Raw genomic sequence first — 25,863 nt, forward strand, 5'->3', positions numbered from 1 at the left:
TGGCGAGTATCACAATGAATTGTGTTAGACATGTCCACACCTGAGCCAGGTGAGCTGGGGCTCTTGCGGTCCCTGGATGATGATACGGATGCACACCTAGGATGCTGGGGAACAGCCCACAGTCAGCTGCTCCAAGGCGTGGGCAGGACCCTATCACAGACGAGCTGTGAGCTCGCTGGTTGCAGCGGTGTGGTGAAGGGCCTGCTAACCCTTGGAGCTTCTCATTTCTTTCTTTTTGCTTGTGTCTGTGTCTATGTGTGTGTCTGTGCATATGTGTCTGTAGTACTGGAGACTGAACCTAGGATCTTCACACTAAACTATATCCCACCCCTTTCATTTTTTATTTTGAGGCAGGGTCTTGCTAAGACACTAAGTTGCCCAACGTGGGGTCAAAATTGAGACCCCAGCAGCCAAAACAGAAAGCATCTTTCTCAATGCAAGGATCTTCCAGCCTAGCACAAAGGTCATCCCCTCTTTTCTAGGTTAAGTCAAACCGCTGGAAGTCAAGAAGGAGTTTCTTCCAGAACAAAGATGCAGAGGAGAGGCTCCAAGTCAGGCTCTGTGAACTAATGGGACACCCCCACATGCCCGTCATCACCCAGGGCAATGGAGACAGAAAGGCAGCCTGAGACAGTTCCTTCCAGGGTTGCTGATCATGGCCAAGCAGAGTTAGGGGCTACAGCCAGCTCAGAAGAAAACCATGCCCTGTGGGCCCATGGGGCACTGTGAGCCATGACAGTGCCACAGTGCCAACATTTCCAAGGGCCATGGGGGACCAACACTGAGGGGATCTAATAGCACCAAGCCGGCTTTCCAGGGTCACGTCAGCACCCCAAAGAAGAGTGAGGGCTGGCTAGAGGCAGAGAAAGAAGAGAAACAGAAGGATGTTTTGACAGCCCAGGCAGACCTATGGAAATGGGATTCACCTGTTCAGGAAGAACATGGGGTCAGAGCCACCTCCTCTGAACTCCTGAGATAAGTGGGCACAGAGGCCTGATGTAGGGGAGCACCCCCATCAATATGAGGGGTTCCAGACTCAGCTGAAGCATCAGCACTGTCAGGAAGGTGAGCCTCACAATGACAGGAGCAGAGGACTGTGGGGTCAGCAGGAACCTGAGCCAGGGGCCAGGCCTGGGCCATGGGCTATGCCCAGAGAAGAAAGACAATGGCAGAAAGAAGTGACCATGATGGCGGTGATAGTTAAACTTGGACCAGGAACTAACTGTGTCACTGAAACAGGAGCCTCCTGAGTCAAGCATACTCTTGCCTCCCTTTTTCAGGGGAAAATGAGGCCAAGTGGGCTTGGTGCCTGGCCTTGAGTCAGACCAAAGACAAGGTAAAGTGACAAGATAGAAAAACTGCAAATTCTGATAAACTGTCATTTGATGCACAATGCAAGAACTTGTTTGTTTTTTTTTAAGTGAAGCAAAATTTACACATGATAGAATTCGCCCACTGCAAGTGGGTGACTTTTAAGGAAATACATAGTTATGCGACCATTGCTACAATCATGTCCCCCAAATTTCCCACTGCTCATTTACAGTGCGTCCCTGTTCTCACCCTGGCCCCAACCTCCAATTCACTTCCTGTCTCTAAAATGATACGTGGGAACATTTTAAGTCATTATATATAGAATTGTGTTTGGATTTATTATCTTTCCTTCCACTGAAGACACTCAAAATACCCAAGAGCTACTTGAGGAGAACTAGGCAGTTTTATTTTTAGCCTGTACGACTCATCCAGTGTGCCATTTCCCTCCCACCTCTTTCTTCACTGGAGCAATGGATTCTGCATGTTGGTATTTGTGGTATATTTTGGCTTATAAAAAGTCAGACATATTGCAAGTGAGCACCACGCAAAGTCAAATATGGTGTCTTCTCAACTTTAGATGTTTCCCTGGACACAATAAACCACTTAATTCCAATTAAACCTTCACTTTTATTTTATGGGGGCACGTCACCGAGAAAGCTGACAACCATCTCAGAATGCACACGTTTATACTCGAGTCCTCAGAGCCTGCTCAGCTGCACTGCTTGTAGCTGGACACTGAGAGCATTGGAACTACAGCAGTGTCACTAAGAATCCCCACTAGGAAGGTGCTGATTTCACCAGGCTTCCATGAGTCCTGATTTTTTTGCCCTACAATAACATACAGGGATAAGAAATTTCACCTCTATCCTTTCTCCAAATGCTATTCCTCCTCAGATGGAGAGCATGGTCTGCAAGCTGCTCCTGAATTATTTGCTGTCCTCCACGTGCCTTGAGCCCACTCCATCTCCTCCTCGGGAATCTTCCCTGAGCTCCCCTGAGCCTTTGCTTAGCTGCTGGGCCTTTGTACTGTTCCCACCATGGACTGTGGCTTATACTCATGCCCAAGGGGAATGGGATTCCCAGGTTCCTCCTCCTCTCACTAAATCCCAGTGAGGGACAGGAAGCTGAGAGTGGCCAGGCTTCTTCACCCTGCCTCATTTCCACCTGAGTTCACATCACCCTCAGTGGACAGGGTGGGCCCACAGCTGCTGCCCCTAGTAGTCCCATTGTAGGACGTCATCCACAAGTCTTCCTCAACCTCACAGGGACAGAGTGGCCAGCTCTCGGTTCTTGGCCTCCTTCCCCTAAAAGCAAGGTCCTGGGGCCCTGTGCTTCTATTGCAGCCATGGAAAGAATCCAGCTAACCTGTGGTCCTCACAGTTGTGGAACTCCCTTTTTGTAACTTTCAAGTGACCCAGAGCAGCAGCTCTCACGGGAGACAGTTCTGTCCCCAATAGGACTATCACAAGGCAATGGCTAGAGACATTTTTATTTATCATACTGGGGCTGGGAGGTTCCTCACCTAGTGAGGAAAGACCAGGAACTCAATAAACATCATACTGAACACCGTCCCGTCCCTGCAGCAAGAACGATCTGGTTCTACATGTCCCTGGAATGTGAACCACAATCATCACAAAATGAAAAGTTAAAACAAAACAGAAAAGCCAGCAGCCCCAAGACCAAAAGAACCTACTGCAAAGCACGCTCTTTGTAAAAGTGTAACCAGGCACCTGTCACACCAGCTACTTGGGAGGCTGGAGCAAGACAGCCCCAGGTGTGAGGCCAACCCCAACAATTTAGAGAGACTCTGTCTCAAAATACAATAAAAAGGGCTGGGAGTGTAAGTCAGAGTTAGAGCACACCAGGGTGTGATCCCCAGTACTCAAACAAACAAACAAACAAACAAATGCACTTGTAGGTTGGAGACGCTCAGCAACACGGGATCTCTGAGACATCAGTGTCTACATTTGTGCAGGGTCTGCCTGTGGGAAGACAGAGATGGATTCGCCCAGGGGAAGTGACCAGAGGGTAGAGACGAAGCCGACTTCCCGGGGGAAGAAAACAGCACACGAAGGCTCTGAAAGCATGAACTGAAAAGAGCCAGCGGCAAACACCCTCTTCCTATACACATCTCATCCTGTGATCATTTGGGTGCTGCCAGGTAGAGAAGAGAGTCTGGTGACAGGGACTGGGAGGTCATGCTTGGTCCAGGCAATGGTTTCCACCATGGCTTTTTTTTTTTAATACGTTGTACTGGGGATTGAACCTAGGACTTTATACTGAGCTACAGCCCCAACAATTCATGTATTTATTTACTTTTGAGACAAAGTCTTGCTAAGTTATTCTGACAGGGTTTGAACTTGCAATCTTCCTGCCTCAGTCTCCTAAAATATTGAGATTACAGGTGTATGCCACCATGCCCTGTGTCACCGTGCTTTAGATACTGCCAGTCCCATTCCATACCATCCCAACCCAGAGGAACCTTTTTATCAACCTCACTTGCACTCCTCTGTAAGATTTCATTTCTGGAGAGGTTTCCTCGGCAAAAAAGAATTTAGAACTATGGGTTCAAGCCAGTGTATCAGGATAGATGCATTAAGATGGAGAGAAATAGGAACCAGTACTGGCTGATAGAGGCAGACAAGCACTTCATTCAAAGGATACAAGGAGTTCGGGGTGAAAAACAAGAAGCAAAAAGCAAAGGTGCCTCAGAACTGGGATGGGAAGGACCCCTCTGCCACGATGCCCAACTTGCAATCCTGCCTGTGCAGCCAGCAGTACCAGCCCTGGGCACTGTTCTCCACCACCAGCCCCACAGGCTCTGTTGTCCTCACAGCCAGAATGAGCTTTTCACAGGCCTTATGTGTAGATGTGACTGGTCCTCAATCAAGATCACAATACATGTCCCAACATGCAGAACCAGGGTCCCAGCTGCAAAGGATGCTGGGAAAGTGAAGCTACAGATGTATAACTTCCCACATGGGTCTGCTGCCACCAAGACTCACAGAGAAGGAATGAAAAGGTTTTCTGAGCAAAGAAAAGGATCTAAAAGAATAACTGGAAAAGAAGGGCACCAACGATCCTCAAGAAGGTGAAATGTAGTGACCACAGGACAAAGAGGGCAACAAATATTATTTCCTTTTTTTGTTTATTTTAAGTGCTTTACACAAAAATTAGGACACCAAAAAATGAGCTTCACAATTTGGCCTTGAACTATGCACAAGACCAAAATCAAGGTCCCCATCTCTGATTTTAGTAGCCAACAGGCCATTTGGAAATCCGATCAAAATAAGAGACATTTCAGGTTTTTATATGGGCTGCTCTGAGATTAAGTCACAGGGCTTGGCCAAAACTAACTACAAAAGAAAACCTACAAAAAAATTACTCAGATGGCAGGTTAGAGCCAGCCACATATGGATCATGTTTCTGACTGTGCCTACACGTGAGAAAGTAGGGGCAGCAAAGATGCAATTAACACTAACGATAAAGATCTATTTTTAAAAAAGGGTATATTTATAACCCACACTGTGTGGGTGGAGATGAGAGCAGACATGACTATGGTCAGACACGGGAGGATGCCTGGGCACGTGAGAGACCAAAAGAGGGTTATAAAAACAGGACTGCATCGGAGACGTTTGACTATGAAAGAAAAACCCAAGGTTGCTGATCTCAAACTCGACCTGTAATACAGTATGCCTTGCTGCTAGTGGTGATCTACACAAATAAAAATAACTTCAAACATTTATAACTTAGAGTCACTGCTTTCTTTTTTAGAAAAACTAATTTATGCCTTAAAAATCTGAAGCATGGGAAAAGGTTACTTAACTGGAAGGTTAATAAGTATAACAATAGGGGATGGAAGATTGAACTGAGGTCTCTAAATGCATAAAGAGAACCTATAAGGGGTTCTGATCAGCATGTTTAGAAAAATGGCCCTAAGTTAATAAGGGAGTGGTGTGGTTTGAATGTGTCCCCAAGTTCATGTGGGCCACGTGATTCAATGACATGTGTTGGGAGGTGGTAATGGGGGTCCATCCTCAGGAGCAGTCAGCGTCACTCCCGCGGGAATGCGTTAGCCACGGAGACTGTGAGGTTGTCACATAAGCAAGCTCTGCCTGCTCCTTCTCGCTCCCTTTCCCCTTCCCCGCCAAGGAAGGACGCAGCAGCAAGGCCCTCACCAGGTGTTGGGGCTGCATTCTTGGGTTTCCCAACCCCACATACCATGAGCCAAACAAGTTTTTGTTCACTGTAAATTACCAGGTCTCAGCTCTCTGTTATATCACCAAAGATGTGATTATGGGGTGGGGGCAGGGGATCATAGCATCAGGGTAGCCAGAACAAGTGAACACTAGACCATGCTCCCCTGGGGGTCAAGTGGGTAAATGTGGGACAGGCTCACGGTGCTTCTGACTAAGCAGCTGTCAGAAGCCCAAAACTAGCTGGAAATCTCAAGAACACACATTTTTGTACATTCCAGATACCACCTCTTCCAAGCACAGTTTTAAGGATAGACACACTAGTTATGTGTAGGGGCAGGGATGAAGAAAAGACGTCTGAAAAATAAAACCACACAGAAGCAGAGAGCTATGCTGAGAGACAGTGGGGTCCCAAATAGTGGAGTCTAAAGACCCAGCTCTTCACAGCTGGGTGAAGGGAGGATGAACCCACACCTAACTTCATCTGTGGTGGCTTTGGCATGGTCCTGTGACAGGTGCTTCTTAAAAGGTCTTTCCTGGCCCAGGTGTCTACAGTTTGTAGATACTGTATGAAATTTTTGAAGCTTACTTTTCATTATAAGTCCTGCCCTACACTGTGCATTACATTTTGGCTACTGTAAAAAGTGCTAAACTTCCACTCATAAATACGTAACCTGAACATGGAAATTGAGAACATCAGGCACTTCTCAAGGTTGCTATCAAAGCCCAGATCAGACACAGTGCTCCACCCAGAATCATGAAACACACCAAATGGAATCTCCTAGGCAGGGACCCACTTCTGTAGGATGCTGGGCACTTTTTCCTATTACAAAGAAATTATTCATCACGCTGTCCCTGTAATATGATTCCATGATTCCAAGGGGCAGGAACAATGGACAAGATGAAAGGAAGTCAGCACAAGGAGCTCTGTATTTTTTTGTCAGCTTGGAAACAGGATTGAAAGCAGCCCACCCAGATCCAAATAGGTATTTCTCCAAATGAGGAAAACAAATGGCCAATAAACACATAAAAAGATGCCAAACATTGTTATTCATTAGGAAAACGGAATTTGAGCCCTCAGTGGGCTACCTCTTAGCATCCACTAGAATGGCAATAATAAAAAAGACAGTAACAAGTGCTGGTGAGGTTTGTGGGAGAAACAGGAGCCTTTATGCATTGCTGGTGGGAACGTAAAATGGTATCAGCACGCTGGAAAACACCCAAGCGGTTCTTCAAAATGTTAAACACCAACTGACCATATGGGTCTCACTGTTTGGTTTTATTCTATTTTGTTTTATTCAATGTTCTGTTTTGATTGGCCTCATTCTGTTCCATTTTGTTTGATTTTATTATGTCTGATGGTATGGGCAGCAATTCTGAAGATGACAAGAGGCATTATGGTAGTCACTGTTGATTTCCTACTATCTCATGTTGAAATCCTGTATCACTTGCACTGTTTTGTTTTGATTAGCTTTATTCTGTTTTGTTTTATTTTGTTCTGTTCTAGTCTCTTTAAAACACACTTTTGGCCAAGGATTTAGCTCACTGGTGTTAAGTGCCTACTAGGCAACTGCAAGGTTATGAGTTTGATCCCTGGTACCAAAAAATAAAATACACTTCCATTTCTTTGTTTTGATTGGTTTTAATCTGTTTTGTTTTGTTTGATTTTATTATGTCTGATGGTATGGACAACAATTTTGAAGGAAACAAGAAACATTATAGTAGCCATTATTGATTGTCTATTGTTTTGTTTTGAAGTCCTACATTGCATTCATTGTTGTCTTAGTTAGCTTTATTCTGTTTTTGTTTTCTTTGATTTTATGCTCTCTAAAATAAAATTTTAAAAAATAGTAATTCAGCCCTCAAGCAGTCCTGCATTCTGGACTCACACTGGATGGTGGGGTCGGGTGATTCCTTCCAGTGCCTGCTGAACCTACTGCTGGGCAGCACATCTGAGAGACAGGGTCTCCTCCTATCAAGCCCCATCTCTTCATATTTTCTAGTGAGAAATGTCCCCTCTCTTCATCTACTGCTCCCATCTGCAGTGTTAAAGACAGGCAACATTCATATCCAAAAGTACTGAGGATCACAAGTTCAAGGTTAGCCTGAAGCACTTAGCAAGAGTCTGTTTCAAAGATTTTTAAAAAGGGGGGCACGCAGGGGATGCAGCTTAGTTGTAGAATATTTACCTAGCAGGTACAAGGCCCTGGGTTAAATCTTAGCACTTTAAGATAATAATAATAATAATATAAACATAAGAAAAAGTATTTGGGGTCAGGTTAATTCTGCCTGCTCCGCATTCACTAACCTTGACTTCCTGCAAATTTACTTAAATTCTTTAAGATATGCTCCCTTGCCTGTACACTGGACACGTTTCACCCTCCTCCTTGGGGCACTTGGACAAAATAAATGCTCAATAAATCTGAGTAATATTCTTTTTAGAGACGCATGCTGCTGTGATGAAACTGAGCTCTATGCACATGGTCCCTGCCCTTGTAATGCCCACAGAGCAGATGGCATTAAGGAGCAATCACAGGGGAATGACCTCTGTGGTCAGGAGTATGGGAGAGAGGCCTCCTAGTTGGGTGTCTCACAACATGTGTCAGGGAAGCCAGATCAAGCTGGCTTCACATAGTCCCTCTGAATCTGACCTTTCTACAGTCGTTCTAGAGGACATCAAGCTCTAAACAGCAGACGGGCACTAGATCTCTACCTTAAACTGGTGCCAAGGTTTGACAGTGTCAATACTGCCTATAGCCAAGGACAAACATGGAGTGCTAGGAAAACACCCCGCACTGGCAACTGTGGAGGAGAGAGGTGCAGGGGAAATGAATCCCAGCTCTTTTTTTTTTTAAAGAGGTAAAACAACATAACAAAACAGAACAAAGCAGATCGGAACAAAACAATTAAAGTGACACAGATTTCAAAGCAAGACAACAGGAGATCTACAGTGGCTACCATAATCTCTTGTTTTCTTCTAAATAGTTGTCTGTATCTTCACACACAATGAATTCATACAAAAAAAATAGTATAAAACTGATCAAAGCAGAATAATGAACGCATTATAGGCCTTCAAAACCAGACAATAGGAAAATCAACAATGGCAACCATAATGTCACTTGTTCTCTTCAAAACAACTGGCCATACTTTCATGTATGTGTATGTTGAAATTAAATAATACAAAACAGACTAAAACCACTCTGAAAAAATAATGAAAGCATTACTGGATTTCACAGCATGATGACAGGGAACCAGCAATGGATACCGTAATGTCTTTTTTCTTCAAAGTAGCTGTTCATATCATCACACGTAATACAATCGATTCTCATAAACTGTTTAGGAGAAGTTCTAGGCATGTGTAAGCCTCTACAAGTATACCTATCCTTTCTGCATTAGAGGGAAAAACAAAACAAAACAAATTACTAGAAAAACAAGAAACAAAAAAGACAAATAACAATAGCAAAGAGCTCAAAACAATGACGATATAGGCCTTCAAAACAAGGTGGTAGGAACGGAATTAAGGTTGTTATTTTAAATAGTGATCTTCAAGAGTTCCTCAGATCACCAGACACAAACATGCAAAATCATTCCAATCCTATGAATGTTATCTATTTTGTTCTAAGAACTAATACAATTTGTAGCACAATCATCTTAGCTATCCTAAGTATGTTTATACAAATTTAGATATCTTTTATTTTCCCTTTCTTTTTTCCTTCTTTTCCTTAAGATATTATTTTTCCTCCTTTGAGCAGATTCTTACCCTCTTACCGTATTTATTGAGGATTTTGTATCTTATGTACTCTTACCATTCGAATCCCAGCTCTTGAAAGCTGGCCCATACCTACTGTGGCCTCCCAAGAAAGTGCTCGTCTTGACAGAGAGGAAGGTGCCCCTGGAACTTAGAGCTAGCTATCTCTAGACTTTAACTGTGAAATGTACACTTCAAAATCACCTCTCCAGGAAAATCTTGGAGGAATATTTTCCTCTCAAACAACCAAGAAGGAATGCCTTGGGTAAGTCTTCCTAAATTACCTTGCTCTAGGCTGCACTACGTTCCCTGAAAATGCATATACTGAAGTCCTAACCCCTACTACCTAAAAAATGTGAGTATTTGGAGACAAGGTCTTTAGAGAGGTAATTAAGGTAAAAGGAGGGGGGTCAGGGTGGCCCTGATCCAGTGTGGCTGGTGTCTTACAGGAAGAGGAAATCTGAATGCAGACAGGTAGAGGAAAGGCCACATGAAGACACAAAAAGATGAATGCTGTAGTCAGCAGTCTCATCTACACTTCAGGGAGAGGAGCCACTGGAGAAAAACCAACATGTAGCACTATAATGCAATAAACTTTTAGCCATGCAACCAGTGGCACATCACAAAGGAAAATGCTGACTAGTCCTGGTGTTAAGCAAAAGTAAAAACTCATTCTTATTTTGCAGTTTTTATTTCTGAAAGGTATAGCAGATTTTCTAAGGAGACCTGGGACAATGTAGCAATGGACTCTTGACTTTATAATTAGTTACATTTTTTAAAAAAGAAATGATGGTGGGTCAATAACAACCTGCAGTTACTGCCAAGGTACCAATGTACATACACAGCAAATAGTGTCCCTAAACTGAGTATCTCAAGTACAGGTACGAGTGTCTTAAAAATACAACAGATGTTCTCCTAACCAGTCTCTACTCAAGGGACTCCTGTACTCAGTCCTTTGCAAACCATGCTTCAGGAGGCCTATGGCACACTGAACACCCCCAGCTGATCTAGATGCACGAGGTCACAATGCCCTTTACCCCAAACCAACAGTTTCTGTTCCTGGATGGTTAACACCAGGTGTACACATTACTATGGTTTCCCAAAAACATGAACACAACTGATCAACTGGAAGTATGAGCAGAAAGAGAAGGTGTTTCTAAGAAAACAAAGATGAATGTTTACAAAGTTTTAATAAGGCAACTTGTGTAAGAAACTGGAGTCAAAATAGGTGTGGGCAAGACAATGGTAAAAGCCCAATAAGTCATAAAAATATGATACCCTACACCCAGTTTGCTTTACAAATAGCCATGTTCTACTTTGAAGAAACAAACTAGAGCAAACATACACATTCACACATGATATAGTTGCATATTTGTATACTTAGGAAAGATCATGACCAAAGGAACAAATCAAGTGGATTTAAGAGGATGTGGAAACTGGATGTGGTGCACAAGTTTGAAATCCCAATGTTTTGGGAGGCTGAGGCAGAAAGATTCCAAGTTTGAGCCCAACCTGGGCAACCTAACTCTTATCTCAAAATACTATATAAAGAAAGGCAGGGAGTAGAGCTGAGTATGCAGGTTAGATGAGTAAAACACAAAAATGCAGGAAAGTTCGCTGAACTGAAAGTAGCTTTTTATCAAATGTTAGACCAGTTGGACTGTAACCCTGGCTCTGCCACACAAAAGCCACATGACCCAAGGTACAGTTCTCAGGTTCCCTGAGACATCTCTTCTACGTCTATAAGAAGGGACAACCACAATCCCATGGGTGACACAGTCCAGCCCTGGAACACAGCTGTTATTCATGTTCAATTTTTGCTCCACCAACTCCACAGGAAAAGCCAGCACCATCAGGTGGCGGGGTTGGATGTGATGTATTTTACTGTTTAAAAATGAGACCTTGGATTTTAAAAGACCGGAATCATTTTGTAAAAAAGCCAAATAGTCCAATGACATCATGATCTGAAGCCTCCCACAAAGGAAGGAAGGCCCAAGTCCCCTTGCAGGTAGACCCGAGGCCATACCCAGTCACCGGTACCATGGAGCCACCCAACTTCTTACTTTTCCTATTGAAGAAGAGAGATTTTAAAAAAGAAAAGAAAAAAGGAAAGAAGGCTGAATGTGCACAATGAATAATACATTCTGGAGAAATTTTCTTTGAACATGGTATCAGATCAATATTTTAAAAGCTAATAATCCACCTGTAACCTCCTTCCATAAAAGACATCATGTTTTTAGCATTAGCTGAGAAAGACAAAACGCCAGTTTAACCTTGCAGTTTTGGGCTGAGCAAACAAGATGCCAGGTCCCCAGAACTGCCCAGCACGGGAGACTATGGCTATGGCCAGGGAGTGGCACTCTTTCTGTAGGGTGCTCCATTTCAGCCTCCAGATGAAACAACTGAAGACTTAACAGCTTAATCGGGTGATGGCTGAACCAAAATAGAATTCTCAGTAAACTGAGGACGGTTGGAAGCATACAACACACTGACATTAGTTGGAGAACTGTAGCCAGCAAAGCAAATCCAGGGTTTCTTCATTCAGGAGTAGGGAAGAAGGATCACGGACTTCTCTTTAAAAGGGCACATTTACCTTGAGGACACCTCCAAGGGCTCCTGGCCACTTGAGCCCATGTTTGGCAGTTGTCAATCAAAATACTCCAGTACGAACTATGGCCTCCTGACAAGGAAGAGGGTTAGTACAGGTCTGACTTTGACTTGGTCTTAAATATCCAGCAGGAAAGTACTGGAAGTATAACCAAAAAAGAGGAGTAATTAATAATATAAAAACAAAAAAGTTAGGCTATGCAGAAAAAAAGGGGCTCCAAGCACTACGCCAGCCCCTACTAGCTGTCTCCAGCTATATCTGCATCTTAACTTAAGAGCTGTAAGAAGTCATGGCTCAGCTTCTCTCAGTGTATTGATACTATGTTATTTTAATGTACTTGCAAGTATGTCTAGGATAAAGATTCCACTTCTTGCATAGGTGTGCCTATACTATAGAAATACCAATGAAAATATCCTAGCTGCTAAGTTTGTTACTTTTGTGGTATAATAGGAATTTTTGCTTGCTACTACAGACAATGTTTATATTCTCTGAGGTTTTCACCTCCACAAAATAGAGGCCAAATTCAAGGTTCTGAGTCCTGTAGTTACAAAGTTTAATGACACAGTAGTCACACAGAAACATAGATGTCTTTATTTAATGTATTCCTTTTCTGTTTTTACGATTACAATAGGAGAAAACTGGATTTCTTATTGAGAAAATTGGGAGGAGTCTATATGCTCCTAAACTGTACCTATTAATTTAAGTAAATATCTCAAAACTAATAGACGTCACTATTAAAGATAGAAGCAGACACCAAAAACCAGAAAAAACTCACCCCAAAAAACAGAAAAAAACATAAAACAAAGCAAACAACAGAATCCATCTTCCCATGTCTCTTTTAGATCAGCCAAGTGAAACGTCTGACCCCTGGCTAGGCTGTCAGCATCCCCTCAGCCTGAAGCAACCACAAGATGATGAATCTCTGACCTCCCTTAGTCTTAAGAATAAGATCAAAGTCTGGGAAAGAATGAGGTAGGAGAGAAAAAATAAAAACACAAGAGACATGGCACAACTGCATTTTCAGGACATAAAGGTACTCAAAAATTGTCCATGTCTGTACTCCCTAGGCTTCTAGGACCATCCCTCGCACTATCCCTTAAAAATATTGTAAGTCCATAAATTGTTTCAGTTAACAAAGCAAAAGGCAGAAACTTGACCTTAAGATAGAGAAACAGATTCACAGGTTCCTAAGGATGTTTCCAGGCAAAACATCTTAGTTCACTCATCTTCTAAAAAAACATACACTGCACCAGGCCTTTCTCCTGTAAAAGGAGCCATTATCTTTCTACCATTTCCTTTTTCCTGTAAACCAGACCCAAACTTTGTACATTCACAAATTCTGTCAATTTCTACAGCCACGAACACATAACTATTCCTAGCTCCAGCCTGTAATGCCCTTCTATTTCTTCAAGTGTGTGCTGTTGAAGTTTTGCCTAATAAATCCCTTTATGTCTCCTAAAAACAGTGGACTATGGTTCATGAGTCACTAAGATTCCTGAACGTTTGCTGAGGCCCAGCAGCCTGTCTTCGAGAGCCAGGCACTTCCACGGCATCTCCTGGCTGTTCTGATTGAGCTGTATACAGGCCCTACCATCTAAGATGAACTCTGTCTAAGATGTCTAAGATCATTTTATTAGTGAAACTCTTCATTCTATTTGCTTGTGGCAGAGATTATTATTAGGAAATGCTGGGACAAAACCCTCTGCTTCATAAGCAAGGTGTCTGCTTTGGGTATCACAGATGATAAGCCTGACTGGGGGCCCTGCTTGGACCCCACTCCTGAGCCAGATACGTGTGTCTCCACATGCCATAGACTCCTGACCTCCAGCCCTTCACTTCACATAGGCCGGCCCTCCTGACCACCTGCCTTGTCCTCCCCCATCCTCCCACCTGAGGCCCAGGTCTCCATACACCTGCAGAGCCACATAGACTGGTACCTGATTCCAAAGCTCTGCGTCCCTTTGGCAAGTGTCTTCCTCCCAATACCAAGCATCACCTGGCTGGTGAATGGGCATCTGCCTGATCCAGGGCTGGTGTCTCTGTGCCTCTGACCTCATCAGCAGTGTGCAGAGCAGATGCTCAGAAACAAGGAACAGAAGAACTGACATCACATCTTCTGATAAAGTCACCTAGCACAGCCTTGTTCACCAGGCAACAGATGCTAAAAGGCATATGTGGCCTTGTCAGATGCCCCATCTGTGCATAAGACAGTCCAGAGCCTCTCACTCCACTTGCTAAAGACCCAAGACCTCATACTTGTTGGTCCCAGCATGACAACAGGGACAGTGAGGTCATCAGGGAGCCCATCATGTCTTAAATGGCCCGGAGCCTTCAAAGGACCTCAGGGTACTTCAGACAGGCATCTGCTTAATCTGAACACCCTCCCCCACACAGGCAGGTGTGCGGTTTCACCTCCAGAAAGGCCCCTCTCTTCCCCGGGCACCACTTCTGAGTCCTGTGCAACGTTACCTCATGCAGTTTTGCATGACTACGCAGGAACCTACTTCACCAGCCTCTGCCTCTATCTTTGTGTGGCCCCATCTGCTGTCACACAAGAGCCCTGGAAGCCCCAAAGAGCAGGCCTGCCCCCCTCTATACTCAGCCCCTGCCATTCCAGGCCTTGGAGACCTCAGAGCTGGGCCAAGCTCTCCCAGACCCTGCACTCTGCACCTGTCCACACTGGCCCTGCTCACCACCAGTGGCCACTGCAAGCGCTGTCTGACCCCTCCTGTCCAAGCAGACTTCTCTGCAGTGCCTTCCATCATGCTGGCAGGACTGGTGCCCACCAGGAGCCATTTATCTACTTTCAGGCCCATCTGTCTCCCACCTAGAATACAAACCAGATGATCATAGACTTGACCTGTTCGCCATGCAGGACACACAAATCGGGACTTACAGAAGGCTCCCAAAAGTGTTGTATGAACGAATGAATAGTAAAGGAATAGATATTCTCTGGGAGAACCAACACTATCAAACCCCCACAGTCAGAACCAAAGTGGGCCCAACTTTGTTGGAAAAGCAAAATCCACAACTCCTTCCTTTTTAGTGAAATAAACCCTTAATGGAGCCTGCTAGGGCTCCCTCTCACAAACAGTCCCTTCTAGGGAGCCGCAGCTGTCCTACTGCTGACTACCTTTCTCTCTGGAACCAACCCAGAGTTCCTTGGCTCAAAAAGCCGGAACTCGCCTTGGAGTTGAGCCCAAGGTCTCGGACTCACAGTTGAGGGCAGGGTGGAAGGGGCCTCACACCCCTGGATGCCTGGCTATGCGCCCCATCCTCTGGAAGAACAAATACAGGAAGGGAGCAGAGACCTCCAAAGCTCAGGGTGGTCCCTGGGGATCAAGGTGAACCCCTCCTTTCCCGAGGTCCTGACTGCTGGCCAGCCTAGGACCCCACATGGCGGAACCAGTGGGCGGGCGCCTGGCTGCCTGGGTCAGAAGCAGGACACGGGGTTTGGGAAAAGGCAAGCCCAGTCCTAGATGTGAACTCACAGCTCTAGCATTGATGGTTCCCAAGGTCACGTGATGAGATTTAATCCTTGTGAGCCTCAGTTTCCACAGGTATCAATATTTGCCATTTCTACCTTAAGAAGATTGTTTCCAGAAGTTACATCTGGCTGTGTCTGCCTATCCTTAAGTTGCCCAAATGAGCCTGTTACTCATATGGGGAAAATACAACTTGGTATCAATCATGCTCTGTGCCAAAGCCTAATAAAAGCTAGCTTACCAGGCTGTTCTAAGGCTGGGCCATACCAGTAGACCCACGCATACTCAATTCTGCGAAGTAAACAGGCCGAGCTGACGTGAGTTTACACATGTATGCAGCGGGCCTTCGACACATATCTTTCAATGAATGAGTCCAATGACAACACGGGCTGTGTCTAGATTGATCCCATTCACCAGGTCTGACAAACCTGTATCTCTCTTTTCACAACCAGGCACCAGTCAACCTTAAGCTTTGAGACTGCAGCTGTGGCAGAAAAGCAGATTGAAACCATCATAAAGTTAACAACTTTGACAAGGAGTTCCCTCCCAGCACAGGCTGTGAGGAAAATGAGCTAGTGGGTTGTTAAATAACCTTTTTTTTTTTTGGAGATTATCTGTCAGCTCTCTCATGGAGTAGGCTTTCAGTAATCAAAGCATCTTGCCAAGAGAGAATAATTACTCAGCAAAAAAAAAAAGTTTTAAAAAGTCTCTATTCTTTAAGTCTTCATTCTATGTGTGCGCTACCACTATGTTTTGCAAGGATAATTAGCAAAAGTATTCCTCTTGCAGTCTTGCTCCACAAATACTGAACAAGGAAGAACATTGCCTAAGACTGAGGTTTGGCAAAAGAATCTGATGAAACCTATTAGTTCTGTGCCACCAACATAGTGTTCCTGAGGGCTGCTGGTGACTCTATAATTATCTCACTCTGTGCTCTTCTAGCTCAGGCTTCGCAGGTAAACACATCATCTGCCAAAGCAGCAGCTTCTTGGAGCAAGAAGAGACTTCAGCCTTCCACCCACACTGGTACCCTTTAGCCTAAGTCACCTGCTGAAGCAAACTCGAAGAAAAAGCAGCTCAGAACTAGCTAGTCCCTTTGCAAAACTATCTAAATAAATGCTTTGAAATACCTTTACAATGGATTTACTAGGAAACTGACTGGCACATGATCTGGCAAGGGGCCTTGATACAGCAGGGGCTGGGACGCCTAAGCCTGGGGCAGGACAGAGAAGCTGCTCTTACCGGTCACAATGTGCTTGCAACATGCATTGGTCTAAAGTTAGAAGGTCTAGGTCCTCGTCCCGGCTGAGTCATGAAAGAGATGCATTTCAGACACCAGTCACTGCCTTCTTTGCTTTTAGTTATTCCACCCAGAGTTGGAGAATCATTAATAAAAGCAATTGTTACCTATTTATTTCCCATAAGTAAGGGAGAAATCAAACAAATGTGAAAGCTGTGAGGAACTACAAAGGCACACCCAGAAGTCAGGGACCTTTTCGATTAATGTGTATACAAGTGTGAAATAAGAGCCCTGTGGAAAATCACCTGTATCCATTCTTGTTCACACTAGTTTCCTCCTGCTAATAAAAGGAACAGCTAGATTGTCAGAGACGTCTGTGAACCAGGATGAAACTGCAGCTCTTGGAGAATGGGCACTGCTGTCTATCACTAAGGACCTGAGAACCACTCTGTGAGAGCTTTCGGTGCCCTGGGACAGCCACACAGGCAAATGTACCCGCCCACCTCAGCTCTGTGGGGGATCAGACCCTAAGCCTATTACTGCACCAGACACTAACAGTGTCCTAGGAGTTTTCAGCATACTGACCACACTGTGAACAGATACAAGGAGCCACAATCCACAGAATAGCACACACAGGCAAATGTGAGGACACGCTGGAATGGCAGGCTGCCTTCGCAGTAGTACCTAGAGATGGCTCCTTCTACATGCTGTTAGATTTGAACGAGGAGCTTTTCCTAGTCTCGTCTGAGACAGCAGTGAAGTGTCTTCAACAAATTATCACTCATCTAGGAAATCCACAGAAAAAAAGTAGGGCAAACCCACGCTGGACAAGAATACTTAGGGTTCTTCCCCGTGAGCCCCTAGCAGCCTCATCTCCGTGGTGCAGAGTGAGGCCAGCTGCTTCAGCCTCCTGGGTAGCTGCATAAGCCTCTCCAATCCTGACCAGAAAGAACATCACAGGGTTGAGCCACAAGGATGATCACAACAACCCAAGAGGGTGAATAAGTACCTGGAACACTGTCATTGGCGATGCCAGAAAAGCCAGCACAGAGAGAGGGGAGTTAATAAGAATCCCAGAGGAGCCATGATAATCTCACACCTCACACAGTGGCTCTCACACTCCAGTGTGCATCCAAAGCCCCTGGAGGGGCATTAAACACAGGAACCACAGTTTCTGAATTAGCAGCTGATGGTGCTGGTCCAGGAGCCATGCTTGACAAAACACCAACAAAACGAACAGGCAAGGGCTGCCTGGGCTGTCATTTCCACTGGGAATTTCAGATCCTGACTCATCCCTCTTTACCCCGAACTCGCCTTGAGAAAACTCCTAATAGGAGATAGCTGTGTTTCTCACTGTCCTCCGGCTCTTATTCATTCACCCATGCTGCTGTTGTTAAGGACTGTAATCAAGTCATTTCTGATATGCATGACCAGAGCTAAGTCCCTGGGCACAAGTCCGTGTACACAGGATGATTCTGCAGCAGTGAATTAGGGGGCAAGCCGAGGACCCAGCAGCTCAGGAAGAGTACTTCTGGGCTCCCTGGTCTAGCTCTCTGACCCAGTGTACAGTCGTTCTCTCAGTCACAAAAGTGTGTCACTGGGATAGTGCCAGGGAAACACTGTGACCTGCTTTTCTCCTCGCTAATTTGTCCTGATGATCTGCCACAATGCACTGTGCTTTCCCACTGAGAGCTCACTCCATGTCACCAAATTGACATCCAGCCAACCTCACCAGCCACCCAATACAGAGGATGACAGCGAGAAGTCACAATCACAGCACCTCTGATGGGTATCAGGGCAAAATCCCTCCAAACCAGGATCAGAGGATTTCTGACATGGAAGGAGCCAAGACACACACTGTTTTACCAACAGCAGGAGTTGCTGCCATGACATAGTGTTTTGTTTTATGGGGAATTAACGGAAGTTCCTACAGAGACCAACAGTTGTGAACAATGTAAACACTCTCGGATAACAGCCTCTCTCCTTGACTCAAGTGGGAAAACCTGGCCGGTCTGGGCTTTTCTAGCAATGCTCAAAAGAGGTAACACTGAAATCCAACTTAAGGTTGAATATTGAAAAACGGCAAAGAGCAATTCTTTCACAGCATTTTGGTAGACACAGACTCCGATAATTTTGTGCACATGAATAGGCATATTTGGTGGAATGAATACAATTTTTCCTTCCATTATTAAAAGGCCTGATTAGTTCTTTCTCATATGCAAACTCTGCACCAGTTTCCAGGCTAAGTTCCTGTTTCTACGAACCTTATGGAGTTTTGTAAATCAAACAACCTGCTCCAAAGCAGTGCCACCAACACAACCTCCATTTATCCCAAGCTAAGGTCCATCTCGGAAACACTGCACTCACAATATGTATCTTAAGCTCTGACAGCTGAGTTCAGAAAATCACAGAGCAGAAAGAGAGCCCACCCTCAGGTGACAGTACTGGCTCAGGCCCTGAACATGGATTTAATACACTTGCTGCCTCCCGGCTCCCAAATGAGGACACGGCACGACTCTGCATCTGCCACCAATACATTTGCCCAGCATCCCTGGTGACTCTGATCTCACCTGTTTTCCAAGAGTGTCATGCATACCACCTCTCGAACACCGGGGTTGTTGGCCTTCTCCACAGAGCAGCCCTGCAAGTTCCAGGTGGCTAGCCTCAGCACTGGCTGCCCATCCCTCGTGCCACCAAAGGCCTCTACAGAGGGCCGCGTAGAGATGATCTGCGTGGGCCCCCCTGGTGGCAGGTCCAAGTCCTCGCTCTGCAGGCTCAGTGAGGTGGGGCTGGGGTGAGGCTTGGCAATGAAGGTCAGGCCCCCATTGGTGTGGGTGGATGGGGGCCTGGACCTCTCCGCAAACACTTGGTGCCGTATCCTGTCCAGGAAGGCAGCGTTGATACCATCCATCCTTACCAGGTCCTCTATACTTCGGAAGGGGCCGTGCTCCCGGCGGTAGTCCACGATGCTAAGGGCCATCTTCTCTGTGAGGCCTCGAACACTCATGAGCTGGGCAGGGGTGGCTGTGTTGATGTTGACACGGGGCGTGAGGGGCACAGCAGTGGCCAGATGATGAGGCTGCTGCTCAGCCAGCAGGTCCCGCCGCAGGGAGCTGGGAGAGTGCTGCACGGAGCTGCCCTTACTGCTCACACAGATCTCAAACTTGACTTGCTCCAGTTTGGTGGCACCCACACCACTGACCAGGGCCAGGTCCTCCACCTTCTTGAAGCCCCCGATGTATTCTCTGTACTCCACAATGCTGTGGGCCACGGCCCGGGTCACCCCAGGCAGCGTCATCAGCTCTTCCTCTGTGGCCGTGTTGATGTTGAGCCGCTCCTGGTTCACAAGGATGTTGCTGAAGTTGCAGGCTGCACTGAACTTGCGGCTGTGGGACAAGTCAGAAGGGTCCCTGGGGATGGAGCGGTGGCAGCCCAGGGTGCTCCCCATGGTCAGATTAGGGCCTAGGAAGGTGTCCCCACCACAGGGAAGAGGACTGGAAGAGCTTATAAAGTCAGAATGGCAGATGCAGGGCTTAGGGGCTGTTGAGGTTGCTGCAGCCAAACACCAACTCTCTCATGTCTCTGAGTATTCAAATCAACTTTCCCTCGGCCACCTAGGAGGGAGGAACACATAAATCCTTTGAACTGATCCTCTGACACTAGCGCTCCCTACACGTGCTAGAATTCCGAGCTCGCGCCCAGGAGCTCAGGGCAAGGGCTGCAGTGGCCTGCGAGCGCAGACACGCAGAGGCAGAGGCCGTGTAGTCTTCCTGGGGTCCTGGAGAGGCCTCTTCCCTCACTAACCCCAGCGTCCCCCCTCCCGGCCTGGACACACCGCAGAGGAGGGCGCATCCCGGGAACTTCAGCCCGTGGAATGGACCTGCGAGGGGCTCAGGGTTTCGCCCCTTCTCGGTGCTTCGAGAGTCCGCCCCATTCGGTGCGCCCCGAGGATTACGCGGGCCGAGTCTCAGCGCTGCCTGCAGGACGGACGCGGCGTCGCTCCCCAGGTAGGAGAAAGGCGGTCGCCCCAGGCTGCGCTGATAACGCCCGCCTCACTTACCTATGCGAAAGGGCCCGCACCCAACTCGGGCGCGGGATCCGCGGGAGCTTGTCCCTACCCCACGCCCGCGCCAGGCTCCTGCTCGCCGCGGTGTCAAAGCCGGAGTCCCGGGGCTGCAGACCGCGCCGCCGCGCAGCCACGCCTCCGCCCAGGCCACGCCTCCTCCAGGCCACGCCTCCTAGGACTCCAGAGGCCCTGGCGCCGAGCCCGGGGACGCGGGGCGGGGTCGGGGCCCCGGTGGAGAGTGACCCTAGAGGGCGGGGCGGAGCCTAAGAGCGCAGGGGCGGAGCCCAGGAGCGTCGGGACGGGGCCAGAACCGCCGCGTGTGGAGAAGAGCGGAGAGCGCGGGGCCCAATCTTTAAGGCGCGGGAGGTGGAGCCTCAGGGCGCGGGGTGGGGCCAGGGCGCGTGGGGGTGGAGCGGGAGCGCAGGAACGTGGGGGCGGGGTTCGGGCCACAGGAGGCAGGACCAGGGCCAGCGGAGGGCGGGGTGGAGAGCGAACCGGACTGTGCGGGGGCCGGGGCGTGAGAGGCGGGGCCAAGGCATGAGAGGACGGAGAGGAAACCAGAGAGCGCGGGGACTACGCTTGTGGAAAAGGCGGGCCTTTGAGGGCGGGGAGGCGGGGCCTCGGGGGGCGGGGCCTCGGGGGGCGGGGTCTCTGGGGCGGGACCTCGGGGCGGTGCCTTGGGGAGGCGGGGTCTCGGGAGGCGGGGTCTTGGGGACCTAGGTTGTCCTGAGCGCAGGTTGTGCAGAATCTGAGCAGGTGAGCCCTCCCTCGCTGTTGTTCCCCGGTCAGGGGGCGCGGACAAAGCCTAAGGTGCCCGCTTTATGAGGGGTTTTAGCGTCTCTCACGACAGGACACGGAGGTTTCAGGGAGGCTATCGCTTCTCGGTGGTTCACATAGCTCTTTGGTAGGATTTTTCGTGTCAATAAGGGCTCTGAGTCACTAAGGGCATCTTTTTCTATGTATGAAATCTAATTATTAAAAGGAAAGAAATGCTATTGAGAAATGTGGGCTGCTTCCCTGGTTTTTGGATCACATTGCAAAATGATAATTTAGTTAACGATTAAAGAGCTTGCTACTCTGGAGTGGATACTTGGAGCTGGAGTATTCGATTTGTTGAATACTTTGACCCTGGGCATTTAGCGACCTCGAAGCAGCAGACCCAAACTCTGTGACCAGTGTCCCTGCTCTGAATTCCAGAAACCACGGTGGCAAAAACAGCAGTTCTCAGAGAAGGCAAAAACTGGACAACGGAAGCTTGACAAAATGCTACTGCCTCCCTGAGGCACAGTCCCCTGCTAGAGGTATTAGTCAGGACCCTCATAATTCCAAGGGACAGTGACGCAGGTCAGACTAGCTTTGACATAAAACAGGCATTTCCTGGATCCCTGGGGGAAAGTTACAGAACAAGCATGGTTGGAGGTAGCTCCACCGATGTCCTCAGGCATTGCCTGGCTCCCTAAACCAGGCTCTACCTGCCTCTCTGTTGGCTTCTCACTTGACAACAAGAATGCACAGCTCTGACTCCACCAGACCACTCCCAGCTGAGTTGCAGGCTGTGTCCCTCCACTGCCTGAAATCCTGCTGTAGTCTGGAAAAAAGAAAAAGTTTAGGAAATGCACAGAAATAAGCCGGGTGTTTTGGGTACTGCACACCTGTAACCCCAGCACTTGGGCAGGTGAGGCAGGAGGATTATGCTGGGGAGTTCGAGGCCAGCCTGGGGTACATGGTGAGACTAACAGAAACAGAGAAACTGCAGTAATCCCGGTTGGGCCAGATGTGGGTGGTGTGCTGTATTAAAATGGCCTGGGGCATGGTCACGTGGGCAAGGAACAGAAAAACCATGTATGTACCTACACCAGAGCACTGGAGATTAAGAGGAAAATGATTAATAATTTACTGAAACAATAAAAATAATCTGGTTTTATTTTCCACAAACCTAAGCATATGCTCTACTTGTTAGAAATGAAGCCAAAAGGAAAAAAAAAAAAAAAAGTAGAGGGAACAAGGAAAGAAATGAAATCAGGGATGTAGTTAAGCAGCAGTGTCTCAAATACACATCCTCATGTGCATGCTCACATGCAAATAATTTTAAAGTGATGAGCATTAACAAAAATTGATGAGGAAGGGCTGGGGATTCAGCTCAGAGGAATAAACAACTGCTTGTCAAGCACGTGGTTCTGAGTTCAACCCCCAGTACCAAATATAGATAGATAGATAGATAGATAGATAGATAGATAGATAGATGATAGATAGATAGCTATAGATGAGGAATAGGGCACACAGAGCAAATGGAACTTTTGTAAGTTGCTGGTGGAATGTAAGCTGATACAACCACTTTGGAAATCAGTGTGGCAGTTTCTTAAATGTACACATACCATATAACAATCATTCCACTTATAGGCATTTATTTAAGCAAAAATAAAGCATGGAGCCTGGTGTGGTGTTGCATAGCTGTAAATCCAGCACTCTGGGAGGCTGAGGCAAGAGGATCACAAGTTTAAGCCCAGCCTATACAATTTAAGGATTTAGAAAAAAACCCATTTCAAAAAAAAAATATGTAAATAAACACACAAAAAGAGCTGGGATTGTAACTGTGCAGAGGCACTGGGTTCAACTCCTAGGACCATAGAAAAAAAGAAAGAAAACCAAGAAACCCAAAGCCTTGAATGTGGCTCTGTGTGTGTGTGTGTGTGTGTGTGTGTGTGTGTGTGTGTGCACACGCTGTGGCTTATAGATGTGGAACTTGATTTGTTACAGTCAAAACTCAAAAATTCAGCTCCATTGGTAATTCTGTGGTTGGATAGGGTCTGAGTTTGTCCCCAGGGATTCCGTGTTGGCATCAGGAGCTTAGACCTCTGGTGATGTTGGCAGCCTGTGGACCTTTGGAGGTTGGCTCAGTGGGAAGTCACTTGGGAACTGTCTTCAGATGGACTATGGTAGTTTTGTAGGGCTTTTCATAAGTTATACCAAAAGAGTTCTTATAAAAAGAACAAGATTGGCTCCTCTTGCTCTGACCCCTCATCTCATGATATTGTGTCTTCCTTTCTTGCCATTGTGACTTAGTCCACCATGAGGCCTTCACCAGAGGTAAACAGGGCTGGCACCATGCCCTTAAATTTCCAGAACAGTGAACTTTTTTTTATAAGTACCAGCCTCTAGTGTTTCATTGTGGCAACAGAAAGCAGAATAATACAGCAAACAAGTGAATAAACAAATTGGGGTGTAAATATACAATGAAATATTGCTCAGGTATAAAGACAAACTGAACACCACTGTTGAAGAGGCTCAAAACTAGTACACTAAGAGAAAAAAAAAAACAGGGAAAAGAGAGCAGATATATTTACCTTAGACACTTTACCGTCACGGGAACACTAGAGGAGGAGGGATTTACCTTTTCTCATGTTTTTAGTGCAGAATCATCTGTTTCCAAGTGAGGAAGATGTGGCAGAAAGGCACAGTGGAGGGAAAGCTGCTCATGCCTCGGTAGTGGGGAAGCAGAGAAGGGAGGAGCTGGGGAGGAAAACACAGCCTTCCAGGTCAGGAGCCCAGTGACCCACTTCTGACCAGGCCCCACCCCAACAGCACATTTAGCTATAAACTAGTACCCTTGATTGAGTGAGGCTCTGGGGGCCATCGAAACAGAAACCATAGCAATACTGCATGAGCCATACATAAAAAGTACAAAGTGATGACTAAAGAGAGGAGCACCTCGGTGGCAGTGTTTGCCAGAGTGTGGGGTGGAAGGAGAAATGGATTCAAAAGCGCACAGAGAGACTTTCGGAGCAGGGGGGTGATGGAAATTTTGTTTGAGATGTGGTTGTCATGGCTATGCATACATCAAAACTGACACAGTTCCGTACTGAAAGTATATGCAAATACATTTACTTTCATTATACTTTGATAAACTTGGAAAACATGTCCAAAAATAAAATAATTTTTTAAAAAGAGTGTCTTTTATGGTTGAAAAAAAAATGAGATAGGGGGTGAAGAGGTGAGCCAGGGTGGAAATGAGGAGGTTGGAAAGCCTGAGAGACCCAAGAAGTGGAATCAGCAGCTAAAGGTGAAGGGAGGGAACATTCTCCAGTTTGAGTAGGGGCCCAGAGACAGAGGATTTTAAGATTGTTGATATCAAACAATCAGTTTAATCTGCTGTGCTATTATCTATATAATCATTCACTCCCACATACTGATGCTGAATCTCTAATGATATATGTGACACTGAATGGATTTAGATGCGTGTTATTTAGGAAAAATTAGGTTAAGGGTGCTGAAACTCATTGTGGGTCAGCTATGAGATAAGACCACCTAAAACGTCAAAGGTAGCAGAGATCCAGGACGCTGGAAAACAGAATGCAGAGGACTCAGAAAAATACTTAATATTTAAGAATCTCCTCGGAGACCGAGCAGTTGGCTGGGCCCTCATTATGCAAGGAATGGACATATCACCCAGTTTTATAGGACTCACCAAGGATGTTGGGGCCCCACTGACACTTGAGCTGCACGAGGATCTCAAAGGCCAGGGTTACATCATTCCATCCAAATGCCACATGCAACGGCCTCTGCCTCTTACAACACAGCTCTTACTTGGGGACTGGTCAGAGGGGCCTGAGGTCATTGGCCTTTTGCTTCTTAGCCACAACCTCAAAGGTAAACAGTAATTTGGGGGGAAGGGAGAATTAAGAAGTGAAAGCATTTGTCAGTTTTCAGGTTTCAACACCATGGTGGTAAGCCCTGGAGTTACAGTGATGAGCAAATCCATGATTCCTGTATTCCCAGAGCAGATGGGCCAGCAGGGATAAATCCAGAAATTAAACCAGTAAGAGCAACACCAGTGAAAATAAAGGGAGAGAAAGGGGATAGGGCTGTGAACTAAAGGGAACTTTAGGGGGTTTCCTGGGAAGGCAGGGTCAAGATAGGTCTTCAAAGATGAATAAGGAAGCAGAACCCCAACCCCCAATCCTCAGCCCCGACAAAACAGCCTCCACTTCCTCAATCAGTGAGGGGCAGCCAGGCTGCTGACAATGACCTTGCACCTACACTGTGCGAAGCCAGATGGTGGCCTGCATACTGTGGTGTCAAAGCTATGCATTAGGTCAGTGTGATACCACCAACAGTAGGTCTGTCCCCCTCTACCAAAGGAGGCTCCCTGTGTTCTCACACTGATGAAAGCCTTGGCTCTGGTAGTGTTCTCAGACTCTCTAAACAAGAT

General features: G+C 46.6%; 1 protein-coding gene across 3 annotated transcripts in view; it reads right to left on the reverse strand.

The window, feature by feature from the left end:
- The window catches only part of Eepd1 (endonuclease/exonuclease/phosphatase family domain containing 1), a 101,548-nt gene extending 80,585 nt beyond the window's left edge, over nt 1–20,963 (reverse strand). The window contains exons 1-2 of one of the 3 annotated variants that reach the window (XM_063233965.1): nt 20,649–20,963; nt 19,159–20,202 (exon numbers count right to left, since the gene is read on the reverse strand). In XM_063233965.1, coding sequence (XP_063090035.1) covers nt 19,159–20,036 — 878 coding nt within the window. In that variant the 5' untranslated portion in view covers nt 20,037–20,202; nt 20,649–20,963. The remainder of the gene's footprint in view (nt 1–19,158; nt 20,203–20,648) is intronic. The other 2 variants (XM_063233966.1, XM_003470076.5) reach the window with 2 other exon arrangements.
- Between the last annotated feature and the right edge of the window lie 4,900 nt (nt 20,964–25,863).

Source organism: Cavia porcellus, unplaced genomic scaffold, assembly GCF_034190915.1.
Source record: "Cavia porcellus strain 051 isolate PalLab524CR breed Dunkin Hartley unplaced genomic scaffold, mCavPor4.1 scaffold_23, whole genome shotgun sequence".
NCBI classification, from domain to species: Eukaryota; Metazoa; Chordata; class Mammalia; order Rodentia; family Caviidae; genus Cavia; species Cavia porcellus.